The sequence below is a fragment of the Acanthaster planci genome, linkage group LG20, assembly GCF_054643075.1.
Source record: "Acanthaster planci isolate LZ-2023a linkage group LG20, COTS_SCS, whole genome shotgun sequence".
Classification (NCBI taxonomy): domain Eukaryota; kingdom Metazoa; phylum Echinodermata; class Asteroidea; order Valvatida; family Acanthasteridae; genus Acanthaster; species Acanthaster planci.
The window spans coordinates 6,005,464-6,017,680 of record NC_141796.1 but is presented as its reverse complement, the minus strand read 5'-3'; the positions used below and the strand labels follow the sequence as shown (position 1 = coordinate 6,017,680).

The 12,217-nt window shown below is 39.3% G+C and overlaps 1 protein-coding gene and 1 non-coding gene across 5 annotated transcripts in view; both read right to left on the bottom strand.

Moving 5' to 3' along the window:
• Nucleotides 1-705: 705 nt before the first annotated feature.
• Nucleotides 706-795, bottom strand: Trnay-gua (transfer RNA tyrosine (anticodon GUA)). The gene is given in 2 exon segments: nucleotides 706-741; nucleotides 759-795. It is a non-coding gene; the product is annotated as a tRNA-Tyr (tRNA).
• A 1,092-nt stretch (nucleotides 796-1,887) lies between these two features.
• Nucleotides 1,888-12,217, bottom strand: part of LOC110977984 (ecdysone-induced protein 78C-like) — a 74,521-nt gene continuing 64,191 nt past the window's right edge. For all 4 annotated transcript variants that reach the window (XM_022232573.2, XM_022232572.2, XM_022232574.2 and 1 more), the window contains exon 6: nucleotides 1,888-11,725. In XM_022232573.2, coding sequence (XP_022088265.2) covers nucleotides 11,466-11,725 — 260 coding nt within the window. In that variant the 3' untranslated portion in view covers nucleotides 1,888-11,465. The remainder of the gene's footprint in view (nucleotides 11,726-12,217) is intronic.

Sequence of the window (12,217 nt, the reverse complement as noted above, 5' to 3'; positions counted from 1 at the left end):
ATACCGCTGACCCTGTCTGGAATTTCTTACCAAGAAAAAATTGAGAAAAAAGGATATTCTTGAGAATTTCCCGTAAAGAAGCAAGTTGGTTTTACCCTTTTTCCCCCCACTAACCCCTTAAGGTCCATAAAACATGAGAACAGCAGAATTAACAAAGGGGGGCCCTGATAGAATTACAACTTGACAAGATGTGGTCAGCCCTTGTCAACAAGACAAGGTTTAAGTACCAAGCTCGTTCCCCCATAGTCAGAATGTCCCCTGCAAACTTGCTGCAGTTGGTGGCACTGTGACATTTAGCTGGGATATCTGTGCCACAAACTTTGACCCAACTGCTACGCTGAGACAGGTGGACGGGTTGACATGATATCATGTCAATCAATTTGACTGATTTTGATTGTCTCCATTATAGATATGCTTTTTAACAAAAGATTCATCCCTGCCTGGCGTGTTTTGTTTTGTTTTTGGGGGAGGGGGGAGCTACTAGATTGGGTAAAAGGAACATTCCGTATAATTTTTAGCATTAGGCCTACTTTCTGTGTCTGAAAGTCACTAAGCTATTTAAAAAACTTCACTGAAACTGCAACCCCGCCAAAAAGCATTTAGAAAGAAATGGTGCATTTTTTTTTTAATAAAAGGTATGTCATTCGTCTTAAAAAAAAAAAGAAAAGAAATCAATAAATACCATATCAGACAAAAAATTCTCAATCCTTCGAGCCGGATTCGAACCAGCGACCTATGGATCTCAGTTACCTCACATTCTACAGTCCACCGCTCTACCAACTGAGCTATCGAAGGGCTGTTACGAAAGCGGAGAATCAGTAGGACTTTGAAGGAAGCACTCTGTTATCTTGATTGCTATGCAAAGCATGCACACGACACGATCGGATGAGTCATAAATATTTCATGACTGCGTGCGTGAACACACACCCTGGCTGTGTACGCACAAGGCATTAGCATAATGTGTACGCAGCATGCACGCAACGGACCGGCCGGGCCACGGACTCATCTCAGGCGCAGGCGCTAGGCCACGGTAAAAATGAATAGCGCCATCTCGTGCCAATCGTAGTTTTACACTCCTAATTCTGGCCAGCTAGGGCGCGCGCAAAGGGAGGTTTATAGCTAGGAAAACATTTCGAACTACAGTCTGAAGTTGATTATTGCGGCTTTACTCTCTTGGGACAGTTCTCGAATTTCCCCATTGCTTTGACAAAACAAGCTTTACTGAACATGTGTATCTTGTTCCATTCTTATAAATCTGAGGGAGAAACAAATAGTGAAAAATGACACTGAAAAACTTACCTTCGGTTGAAGTACATCGAATCAAGTTTTTGGTTCCAACTACACCAACACTGACATTCCTCAATCTTTTCTTTTAAGAATCCCACACTTTGGGATGAAATGAAATTTGTACTGTAATTCGTTCTCCTCTAATGATATACGACTCGAAGCAAAAATATCATCAAGGGGCGTATATGTTTTTTTTCCACAGGAATCAGTCATCAGTGTCCATCGGGAGGCGGCGGGACACCATCACCGCCACCGCGGCGCGGCGCGGCGCGGCGCGGGCGTCTAGTACAAAGTGGGCTCAACCTGATGTATAGCATTCGGGTCCGCGCCTTGTATCACCAAGTTGCGCTGACCAAGTTGGATGAAATTTGCCCCACCAGTCCGTCACTTCTTTGCGTGTCAAGGGTTGCTTAATTCTTGTCGATAATGATGCCAGAGTGGATAAATTAAAGTTATTCTACAGCCATACCCCACGCACGACGAAATAAATCTTTGCTCTAACTTCTACCATTCAGGCATGCGCAATTCACACAGCACGCACTGCAGTGGTTGCGAACTTGTACAAACGTCCAAGAAAAGGGGGACACACGCCACGCCATCTTTGTTCAAGATATTTTCAATTTTATTTAATTATATTCATAATTCTGCTTTAGCCTACTGTACTTCACTACAATACCTACGTCCGTGATATCTTCCGTGATCCAACCCATAAAAAGCATTAACTCACAACAGAAAATTAGACTCGAAATCTTTCTTGACAATATACAAGTATACAATAAGAGAAAATTATCTAAAATGCTTAATTTCTTTTCAGAGAGAAATTTTTTTCACAATAAATGGATGGGTAAACTTAATCTACATCTGTGCTTTTATTCTACGACTATGTAACAAAAACTGAAGAAAGCGAACCCTGAGTTTAAGTTTTCATTCTCAAATTTACACATTTTCCTTCATTTTCTGTTTGCCAATCACATCTCAAACAACTGTACATTTCATTTACTTTTTACCAAAGTGGAAGAAACTTGGGCAGTGCAAAGAAACCCTGGCCAGTAACATTCTTAATCCAGTTTCATCACGCATTGTTTCTGATAAACCTGCTTAAATTCCAGTAAACAGCTTTGTAAACTGAGCTTTCTTCAATAACCTGGATAAAATGCTTTAAGACAGTGATCAAGTGAGGTAGTAATTACGTTTCGTGAACACTCAAACACGTATTTTTATTCCGAACTGACTGAAGGCATTGTTTTTTATCACAAAATCTCACAGAGGACATAACATCTATATTCATCTTGGAATTTCAATGCAAATCACAACTTAATCCTGAGTGGCTCTCGAAGAAACTCAGTCAGAGTTTACGCACAGCACTAATGTTCCTATTGGTGACTTGAAATCTGCATTTTTATGAATATTCACACCATACGTGTATTACCCCGTGAAAAACATTAACATTAAATCTAAACATTGAATATTCATACAGAATATTCATTTCCTGACCCATGAACACTTACCATCTATACAACACTGATAACAATTTGCATATCATTGGAAATGCCCACGCCTATTACACAGGTCTAAGTTGCTGTACAACACTTACACGTACCAAGTTTTCTGAAAAACAAACTTGCATATTTGTTATTTTCTTAACACACAAACACTACATAGGACAACATTTGATCTTTTGATTTTTTACTTTTAAAAACATGATGATGTTGTTTTGAATCAATTTGTTGCACTTTTTACAGGTCAAGTTGTAATCTGCTGGCTTTAGGGGTTAACGTTCGACATCAAATTGGCTTTTTTTCCCCAGGAATAGAAATTCTCAAATTTGACAGAAATACTCTGCACCTTGTTTTACAGGGTTCCCCTTAAAGACACGCATCTGCAACCAGTAGACAATTTTTAAAAAATTCATAAACAGGGAAAAGACAAGTGGCCACACATGCACAATTAAACATCTCTTCACACGCTTGTGATTTGGATCGCACCAATGCAATGGCATCCTTGTTACAACACTAATGAGGTCGCGACATCTGACCTTTCAGGTCACACACTGCCGACGTTCAACCTTTAAGAGCATCAACAGAAACTGGCTTCCAAACCCCTGAGACTTATAGCAAGCTTTCACAAAATACTTCACTATAAAATATAACATGGAAAGCCAAGTTCCTGCATGCAATGCTTAAAATTGTTTTTTTCATATCATTAACATATATATATTTTTGTATATTTTTAGTTTATGAAGCTATATCAAAAAAGTTATGATGCTTAAAAACCCACATTAATTATGTACACGAATCCTTTTATTTTATAGTTCTAAACCTACGTGAAGCACATTTTTTTCTTTGATCTACCTGGACTTTACAATATGGTGACACAGTGCCATTGTTTGACAAATTTTACTTTTCTATCCTTCAAACTTTTCACTCAAATGTTTAAATTGCCTCGCAAACAAAGGCCCCCGATCAAACTGTGAAAACCAAGGGTTTTAACAATACGAGGCAGAAAAAGTGTTTTGTTGCTTCACATGCTGGAGAGGAACACCTATCCAATTAAATGCTTTGATAATTGCCATCTTTAAAACATATAACAAGGAACCTCATTGGACCACTTTCTTGTCTACTCTTTCTTGATAGATCGGGGCAAAAAGTTGGCAAAAAGTTGTTCACTATGTCCCCCCCCCAAAAAAAAATTCATATATCCTTTTAATACTATTCAATTCATTTGTGCTGTAACGTATTTCATTACCTCCATGAATGAGACAATTCAATTATACCTCAATGTGCAAACCCACAATTCGACGCACACTGAATTTTACCATTCTTTGAATTTCGGAACAACTGTACACCAAATCAATCACAATACATCCCTCCATCTAACATGGAACTTCAGGCAAACAGGCTGGACATGGCCAATGACTGATTTAAACTCAAGACACCATCATAAACTAATAGGAAAATGACACCAAAGGAAAATAAAACCACATGAAAAATAACCCAACATTTCTGTATTCATTAAAAAAAACAAAAATACAAATCGATCTGAAAGCTGATTCAAGTCTGATTACAGAAACCTCTACTAGATATTTGACATGCTACAGAAAAGAAAAAAAAAGGCAAAGAAAGAAACCTTGCAGAGTTTATACAACACAATGTCTGTTACACAGAACCATACACAAGTTGTCTTTTTTTACATGTACGTGTACAATATTGTCACATTGGCACGTTCATAAACCAGAAAATCCAGCTTGAGGTAAATAAACTGTAATTTTCAATATTTAGTAAAATAAAAAAAAACCTCAATCTACACTTACATCATTTAAAAATTGTCTTGCGGGTGGGTTGTCTAAAAATTTTAAAATGAGGGCAATTTGGCAAGAATTTAATGAGATGTCTGAATTTAATTCAACACAAAGGAGTTGAAGTCTCTAAAGAGTTGGAAACCTCTTAAAGTATATAGAAGTGGATAAAGAGAGGATTTTGATTGGTCAAAACACTATTAAATATTGGCCAATAAGGTGTGGCTGTATAGAATACTCTGGTACATGTGTAGCATGTCTGTGAACCATGTATCTCTGGTGGGTTTCCATTGGATCAAACACACGGCTGGACAGTTCCATTCCCAACATTACCTTCCCCAGTGAGATAATGCAGGTTAATACCACGACAAACAACTGATGTTAATCGCTAAACACAAAAATAACATGAGTTGATTTCACTTCATTAATTGCATTCGAACAAACTCAAGTAATATAAGGCACATATAAAGTACTGTTTAGATCCTGAAATTAAAATATAAGGTCCCCCACACAAAGAAACGAAAGTTTGTAACTGATACTCTGAACTTTACCTTGAACTTGCCAGGCAAACTCTCCAGTTTGTGCTAAGTAGTATGTATACTAGAATTATTACAGGGAGTGAAATGAAGATCGGTGCAATGAGCATAATATCATATTCTTGCAGGAACTTTGATTAATTCACCTTTGTCAGAAAAAAATAATCACTCAGTCCTTTCATATGCAAACAGTTTTGCCTTCATTTTCATGTGGAATAAAAAAAAAATTAATGGTATTTGCACAGGGATGTGTAGTCTCTGTTTTAGATTTCACTGATTCCGTAAAAGACACCATCTGACAGGTCAGACATTGTCTCACATGATAACTTCCACCAATCAGAAAAACATTCTCACACACACACACGAAAGATTGAGAGAATGTTGCTATGGGAACCCTGAGATGTGAATCTGCTTGACGCAGCCAATGCACGAATAAAATTTGCATAATCTATGTCAGCCCTGAAGTTTTATTGGTCAGTGGAGTTTAGCTGAGCTTTACATAATAAGCCTGTCCGTTGGCCGCGAGCTCAACTTAACTGACCTAAGCAGACTATGAAACATGACTGTTAAAAAAGGATGCCCACATGTGCAAATATGTAGATGTGAGTGGAGGTAGCAGCAAAAAGATAAATTTACCCAAACTTTCATTTGTATTAAAAAAAATCAATACATATCACTTTTGATCAAAGAATTTTTTTAAATGAATATTTTACAGATTCTGCTCTGTCTGTGTTGGGAGGTAGGAGTTTGCAACTGAGGTAAACAAAATAAACAAAGTAGGAAGCCACTTCAGCGCAGAGTTAGCCTCAACAAGGTTTGGCGCATTTACAGCTTTAGATCAGTCTATAAATAAACTGTCAATTACTGTATTCACCTGTCGGCCATCTTGATTTGAAAATGAGCAAAAAGTTTTCATTTTTGGAACCTGAGAGTAACTAACAGCTATGAAATAAGGTTTATACAAATTTATGCAAGTTTTTGTACAGAACAATTTGAAATAAAAAACACCAGTGTCTGAAATGGGCTTCTAGGGCTATGGCTAGGTCTACTGTCTGCACATCTCCACATATGTCTAATGGAGTGAAGACCTAGACCTATCTCTAGACAGCAGATTCAGACACAGCCTGAGGCTTGGAACTGTAGAATAGTCTAGCACCACCCTCTTTAACAGATTACACTGAATATGATAGATTCAGGGAACAAGGTAATACATGTATATGTATATATATATATCTTCCCTGTGAATAAGGTATATCAACAGCACTTTACATGCAGACCCTCTTTGTTTCACGTGGATCTGGATGTTGATCACTGGTTCCAATGCGGGTTAGTGCCATCTATTAGGCAGGTTCTGGTGTCAGTGAACCGTCAATGGATCACTGGTCGAGATTTGGAACCATGTGAAATAAACAGGTCCATAACGGAGTATAACTGATCCACACAGTAGCATTGAAAATGTGAGCAAGTCCCGTAAACACATTAAAACCTTTTAAACGATGTTCAGGCTGCATCGTACAAGTGCTTTCTCTACCAAGATGTTTTCAATTCTAAGCAGGGAGCATCAACTGACGGAAACAAATTATTTTAGAAAGAAACTACCAGATAAACCATGAGCAATTAAGGGCATCTTGTAATCACAAAATATCACCAACCTTTCGAGACTTACAGAGACAAAAGGAAAAAAAAATCACCAGACGTGATATAAAAAAGTTAATCCTTGCTTTTCCGTTCTTTTTTTTTGTCTTTTTACACTAAACAGACTATAAAGTGCAACTCCAAACACTATACATGCGTGACACTGCACACTACAAATCCATTTGTTATTTCAGCATACTGGTTTCGTGATGTCTGATGACAAGAGCGAGCATTCGCGCTTGTGCCCAGACGAGATACACACACTACACAAGGAAATGAGCCTAAGGAAGTCATCTACACATAGTAACGATGTCCACACATGGTCTATTATCTCTACAGAATGTTGCAAAAAAGTTGTGAACTGGTTTCAAAGAGCTGCTTATTAGTGCGAAATGTTGGGGAGCAAATTTATGTGCTCAGCAAAAAACTGGCAGGGGACCGGTCTCACTAAGTATACTGTGTACAGCATGTTAGCTGGTATCTTGCTCTTGGTAAGCAGCTATTTTCTGTGCTTAATGCAGCTTTGTGCTCAAATGAGCCAGTTTGCTATTCCAATAGTGCATACCCCAAAATGAAGCACAACGGAAATCCTTCAGAAACAGTGGTGTAACTAGGGCTATTATGTCCGGGGGGGGGCACCTGCAGGTGCACACATTTCTTTCAAGGGACAGCTGTATGTATGCACGTGAGGTTGGCCTAATCTCTGTAACCATATGGCGAACTGGCTCATTTTGTGAAACTGGCTCCTCAGTGCCGGTAGATGTCAAAGGAGCACTAAGAGCCAATGTAGAAAGAGCTGCAAAGGACACAAATTCGCTACACAATTAAAACACTTGCTTAGTGCAAAAAAATTAAGTTACAACCCAAGCTGCTTTTGTGCCATGAAGTTGGACCTGTAACGACACAGCCAAAGAATTCATAATTTGCGTTCATTGCTCGGTGGTAATAATTTCATAAACTAGACACAATGATCAGCTTTTTGCTTTGTGTTTTCAATTCCTTTATAAAATAAAATTTAAAAAAAATGGGAACTGGGCAATACAAACCCACTCAGCCAGGATATTATGGCACAAAAATGAGAATAAAGTTTTCATTTCTATTTGGTTTAAAATGTGACACATTTTAAGATCACTCGGCTACTATGGGAACTGCATTCCCTAAAGGTATTAAAGTATACCAAACTTGGACCACAAAGTGGAATTACAAAGTGGGAAAAGTTGGTCTGTTTGGGGATGGAAAGTATAAAACAAAAACTATGCACAAAAAACAAAAACACCCAAAACTTATCGTCAACATCACAGATTGTCCAGAAAATTTACTCTCTAATAAAATTTATTCTGCATAAAGTGAATTTCAAGCATGAGGACATGACCAGTGATATGTGGACATGAAGATGGCAAACTTGGCTTTGGAAAAGTTTAGCAGAAGCCCTGGTTTAGAGTAATAAAAGAAGTACTGACATGTTTGGCAAAAAATAGGATTTTTTGGAGAGCTTTTGAAGCAATCGTTTTCAGACAGATGCAAACTGTCATTTAGTAAAAGTTTCATTTTATTTCAGAGACGCGAAGTTGAAGGTGGCTAGGTACCCAGTTGTAATGACTTGAGCCAATGACTCGAGTCCGACTTGAGTCACACTTGTTGGCGACTCGACTCCTGACAGATAAATGACTCGAATTGATTTGAGTCTGTGTGACCAAATTACTCAACTTGACTCAAATCTCTCATGGAGGCTCGACTCAAGTACAAGCTTATAAGACTTGACTCAACTACACAGTGACTCGACTCAAGTCTTGACCTAATGATGACTTGACTCAAGTGACAATGTTAAAATGACTCGACTTGAGTCATCAAATTTAGTGACTCGTTACAACACTGGCCAGGTACTCAAATGTGACTTTTCAACAAACACAAAAGTTGACAATCTGAAGTGATTTGGGATCTACATGTATTTTGCAGTGAACACGTAGGATAGTTGGTTGTATATACAGAAGGAAGTGCTAAAAATCTTTAAAAAAGTAAAAAAAAATGAACACAAAACTTATTGCAGATGCTTATGTATTTCATTTACATACCCCTAAATTTATACTCCTACGATTTCAAAAAATAAAAATGCAAAGAAGGGAAAACCTTATTTCAGAGAAATGTTAGCATTCAAGACAAAAATTTAAAAAAAGTTAGTCAGTTTTGCTTTGAGCTCAAGATACTGTGCAAGGATCTAATTTTACATTGGTGCCTTTATATGTTTAACTGTATGTACAAGATGCATAATGTCCTTTATGAGTGGTTGAAGCCATGTCGGGATCAGCCAACTTTCAGCAATTCAGTGGCTATGGTTGTCACGGCAGTGATCTGATTTTCAAAGTTTCAAGGTTTTTCAAAGTTGATTAATGTCATCTCTGTGGACTGAATATAACGCTCTAGAGAGTTGTGATCTGAGTTCGGGTGTGACGCCATTTCGTTCCCCAAATGGTTGGTTCTTGTGCGTGGGGGTTGCACTCACTGATCTAAAAATGGCAAAGACTGATCAACTTGGACAACTGACTGTTTCCTGCGTAAATATGATTCAAAAAGACCCACGGGGTTGCCCTCCTTGGGAAAACAAATGGCTTCAGATCTGAAGTTGCAACCCCGTAATTGTATGGAATAGGCTGATGATAAAGAGCAATGTGTAGCATGAGGGACAGCGACTGACGAGCATCTGGGAACCAAACTTGTAAGCCATTGCAACTCCAGGAAAAACAAACAAACAAAAAACACTGAAGTATTTTCCATTTAACACGAAGTTGCCCTCATGCACAATGCTCTTTGTCTCAGTACACGGCGCCCTCAACAAGCCATGCATGCAGTGGACAGCCAAACTTCTCTGTGCCCATCTGTGACCACCTGCGATTGGCCAAGGGAACGAAAATCACATACATGTAGAAATCACCAGTGGCCCTAAGACATCTGTTTGAAATTAAAAGGAAGCATCTGAATGCAGTCCCTTCTACTTGTCACTCAGAGAGTAAATTCTTGTCTATCTTTTTCTTAATACTGCCTGGTTTCTGATGGTGACAGTGTACACATACATTTAAATCTAACTTGTCTTGGACCTGCTTTGTCATATTGCCATCATCATGAAATACAACTTTCAATAAGTGGGTAACAGCCTAGTTTGAAATTTGGAGAGTGACTGCTTCTGGCAGTGCCCAAAGCAGGGTTTGATGTCTGGGGCTATGGCTGTTCAGCATGGCACACTATTGGCAAATCCAAAACCCTATCCACAAGGAGCACAATTTGGATCCAGCCACAATCTATTCCTAGCCTGTATGTATAAATACATGTATGACGCAATGGTAGCGAGAAGCAGATTGAATCAAAGCACTCATGGCATAGGCTCAAATTTCACATTTCTATTCCTCCCCCAAAATGGTCTCCTTTCCCGGTGAAAAGATATTCTAGCTACTGCATGGCCTCAGAGAACGCAAGAATCATTGAAGGCACTGAATGGCCTACTAATGAGATGCGTGTAAAGTGTTTGTGTGCAAACAGCAGTTGTGACGGCTTCAAGTTCAGAAAAGGGTGACAAGGTTCCAAATCTCAGCTGTCACAGTCTCCAGACTTTCAACCCCTTGACTATCTGAGATTTGAGCTGATTTGAGCTCAAGAAAAAAAAAGACAAAAAAAGGAAGAGTCCTGTTCTGCTGGAGAAAGATCGAGCTGTATGTCATCCACCCCCAAAATGGAAGTATTTTCTAATATTTCAAACATTTTGGTATGCCAACTGTTTGCTTGTCAGGAATGACGTCTGAAACGGATATAAATCTGAGAATTGGACACCCCCCCATCCCTAGACTGTAGGCTGGTACCCTCAACCCTTCGGATTGGACAGTATTTCTTCTTGGCAATTTGGGGAGCAAGACTCAAGGTGGCTAAACTCCATGGCACATTTGACCCGTGGATGCTTTCACGTCCACTAACACAGGAACAAGTTTTCCAGTATAGTCTACACACAGCAGTCCCATACATTTATGTCTACTATACCCCTAGTCTACATCACTGCTTTCTTCAGAAAACAGTGACTAGTAATTATTCACATATAATAAAATCCCTGCCGTAATGATACATTTATACTTTTTTTTTTTATCCCCGCACAACATTCCACGTGCGGACGGACAAAATTGTGAAAAGAACACCATCACAACCGTGACACTTCCACAACGGGACTGGAAATGCTTTTTTCCCCAATACAATATGCTTCCTCAGCCGCTTTTTATACCATTCCAGTCATTCTTGCAAACATTCCTGGGGGAAAATGCACCAAGAAGTCTGATTGATTGGCCCATGACAAAAGCTATCAATTCCACCAGTAGAAAACTGGGACAGATAAAAACAACCTCGTTGCTCGTAACCCTTGACTTTTTTCTGCAATTTTTGACAATGCTTGTATTAGCCAAAGTTTGAAAACAGGGAAAACACGGTAATTTTCTATGACAGATATTGTCCAGATTGTAATCTCCAATCAGTCGATGCTACACAACATAGAATCACACTTTTAGGACCAAACACCTGATACTCTTGGGCAACTTACAACATTTTTCTCTTCTGTGATTGCCTGTTTATACATCTCAGACTCCCGTAAAAGACAAACGCCAGGACACTGTTTGCAAGAATGCCACTTTGAAAAACAAAGAAGCAATTTTTTTTAACCCGCCATCGCACATTGTCGTCTGTCACTGCATGCTTATGTCCATCATCTCGGCGTAGAGGGCGGGTAAACTGGTGCACAAGTCGGGCCAGCGCTGGGCGCAGCCGATGACGTAGTCTCGGTGCATGGCGCCGATGCGGCGCAGGACGTGCACCTTGTTGACCAGTGAGCTGATGAAGGGTGGGCTGCTTGGGGGGTGGTTTCCTTCAACTTGCAGCCGCAGCGCCTCAAAGAGCTGGTCCTGGAGCTCTGCTACCAACGTTGGGTTGGCCAGGCCTGGTATATCTGCAAAGAACCCAGAGACAAGAAAAAAATGTTTTCTTCTTTTCACTACCTCAGGTATTGTTGATAAAAACCTGGGCCTTATTTCATGGCGCCACTTCACAATCAGTTCAAAAGCTGTCCAGAAAATCATGCTGACAAAACTTACTAAAGATACATGTCCAACTTCTGCAACTTCACAGCCCTAACATTTGCCAGCTGATATGCCTTGTGGGAAGCATGCCTGGAAGTAGCACACTGACACGCATGACTGATCACTTCATTGGCTATTAGTCGGGAAGCTAACCTGGCAGCCACAGGAGTTTAGATAACGTGCGTATTGGTGTATATACAATTCCCGACTCGGAAATTTAGTCCAAAAATGCAGCATAAAACCTCATGCAGAATGTAAAATATGCAGTGATTTCTACTACTATAGAAAGAGTACCATAAGTTTCTGTATTTTTCATGTTTCGTCAATTACGCCCTGCCCAACAAGAGTAATATTCATAGCGG